Here is a 2,095-nt window from a genome sequence, read left to right as displayed (position 1 = left end):
TCCGCCGCGGCGCGCGGCTGCCAGCCGGCCGGCCGGCTGCTCTAGAAGAGTCAGCTCGCTCGAACACACACATGTTGACTAGACCAGCTACGAGCTAGACTCACATGACGAGATTGAACGTAGATCGGCACTACGTGTACGTATCGTAGACTCTCACACCGCGCGGGACCGGTCAAACAGCCAGAAAAGTACATGCACACACGTCCACGTCTAGAAGCCAGCCGTACGTACTCCAACAAAGACTTGGTAGGAACTAGTGGTTGTGCGTGCGTGCCCCATTTCCTACGTGCACCAAACCCCAAGTAGGCACTATATATATACAGAGACATCGGCCAGACAAGACAACCCAGAGCCACATATGCATTACACAGTGCAGTAATCAGCCGATTAGCCGAAACTGATTTTACACGATCGAGTAGCTCGCCGCGACTTTTGATCGGGGGACTAGCCTGCCAGCGATCGAGTCCAGACTCGAGAGACATCAGCCATGAGCAAGAGAGGCAGGGGCGTGTGGGACGTGGAGCTGGGCAGCTTCGACACGGCCCGCCTGCTCATGCTCCTCGCGCAGCAGCAGCACCACCAGCGCGGCGTCGCCGGGGCGCCGCAGGCGATGGGCGGCGGCCGCATGTTCGAGTGCAAGACGTGCAACCGGCAGTTCCCCACGTTCCAGGCGCTCGGAGGACACCGCGCCAGCCACAAGCGCCACAGGCTCCAGCACCCACCCCCGCAGCACGCACTCGTCGGCGTCGGCGACGACGCAGCGCTCTGCCTCGGCCGCCGGGCGCCCCAGGCGCCGCCGCAGCCGCCCAGGCCAAGGGTGCACGAGTGTCCCGTCTGCGGGCTCGAGTTCGCCGTCGGCCAGGCGCTGGGCGGGCACATGCGCCGGCACCGCGTCGAAGCCGAAGCTGTGGCCGGGGCCAGCGCCACGAGCATCAAGGCAGCGGCGACGACCGAGATGGTGGTGGCCTCGTGCGACGACGGCGGGATCTGCCTGGACCTGAACCTGACGCCTTCGGAGAACTGCGCCAAGTGCAGGAGCGCGGCGGCGCTCGTCGCCGCTACCGGGCAGGGTGTACATAAGGCGCTGGGCGGGCACATGCGCGGGCACCAAGCCGAGGCCGAGGCCAAGGCCCACGCATCGAGCGGGAAGGAATGTTGGGATAAGATGGGAAAAAGGCCAAGATACTTGCAATTAGATCCTTGTGGCAGATTGGAAGATTCTGATATCTCCATTTCAATTTGTTGATTGATGGTTTAATGAAAGTGCAATGGCCCGTTGCACACTAATTGTAATATGCCACTTTAACAAACAAGAACAAAATTTCCTCACACAATTGGACTATGCGTCCATCATTCTTAATTCTAATTCTGTTGGCCTATTACTGCTCGTCGCCTATTCAAATTTGAATTGAGATAATTACAATGGGACGGTTTTGAAGACTCAATCCAGAATTTATAGGAGAAGCCCACTGCCGGTACAATGCAATTCCATCTGGATGGGCGAAACACACCATTGGTATATGCAAAAATGAGAAGCAACACCTTTCCACCATTATCGATGATCTCAATAAAATCACACAGACTTTACCTCAACAGGTGACTGATACATAAAATTAATCCAACGAGCAGATTGTACATCTTATGCTAGAAGAGGGAATCAAATGGTACCAAAAATCCAAAGACCAGTTAACTATTGAGGGACAATAATGCCCGATATTTGCACATGGTCGTAAATGGACGGCAGAGAAAAATGTGTATATTTAACCACCAATAGGATGATGGACATACTGAAGGACAAACTGAGCTTAAACGATATTTAGTCAGATATTACAAATCTACAAGCCCTGAGGCCCCACAGCCACAAACTTCTATCAGAATTTATGGGATGTCATCAAGACTGGCCTTGTGGATTTATTCAATTTATTTCACGCCGCCCAACATAACCTATTCAAGCTAAATTTTGGCGAGGTAGTTTTTTTGCTTAAAATTAGGGAGGTTGAGCAGATCCAACAATACAAAACAATTTGCCTCCTCAATGTTATCTTCAAAATTTTCACCAAAGTTTCTAGCAATAGGCTCATTGAGGTTGCTGACT

The 2,095-nt window shown here is 53.0% G+C and overlaps 1 protein-coding gene across 1 annotated transcript; it reads left to right on the top strand.

The window, feature by feature from the left end:
* The first annotated feature begins 393 nt into the window (after positions 1–393).
* LOC119272277 (zinc finger protein ZAT12-like) lies at positions 394–1,301 on the top strand. Its single transcript, XM_037553794.1, has one exon. It carries the CDS (start codon positions 488–490, stop codon positions 1,244–1,246), a length of 759 nt encoding a protein of 252 aa, XP_037409691.1. The 5' UTR covers positions 394–487; the 3' UTR covers positions 1,247–1,301.
* Positions 1,302–2,095: the final 794 nt, after the last annotated feature.

This window comes from Triticum dicoccoides, chromosome 3A, assembly GCF_002162155.2.
Source record: "Triticum dicoccoides isolate Atlit2015 ecotype Zavitan chromosome 3A, WEW_v2.0, whole genome shotgun sequence".
NCBI lineage: Eukaryota > Viridiplantae > Streptophyta > Magnoliopsida > Poales > Poaceae > Triticum > Triticum dicoccoides.
This window is presented reverse-complemented; position numbering and strand designations above follow the sequence as displayed.

Coding starts and splice junctions, on each gene's coding strand:
- LOC119272277 (XM_037553794.1), top strand. CDS start 488: ATGAGCAAGAGAGGCAGGGGCGTGTGGGACGTGGAGCTGGGCAGCTTC.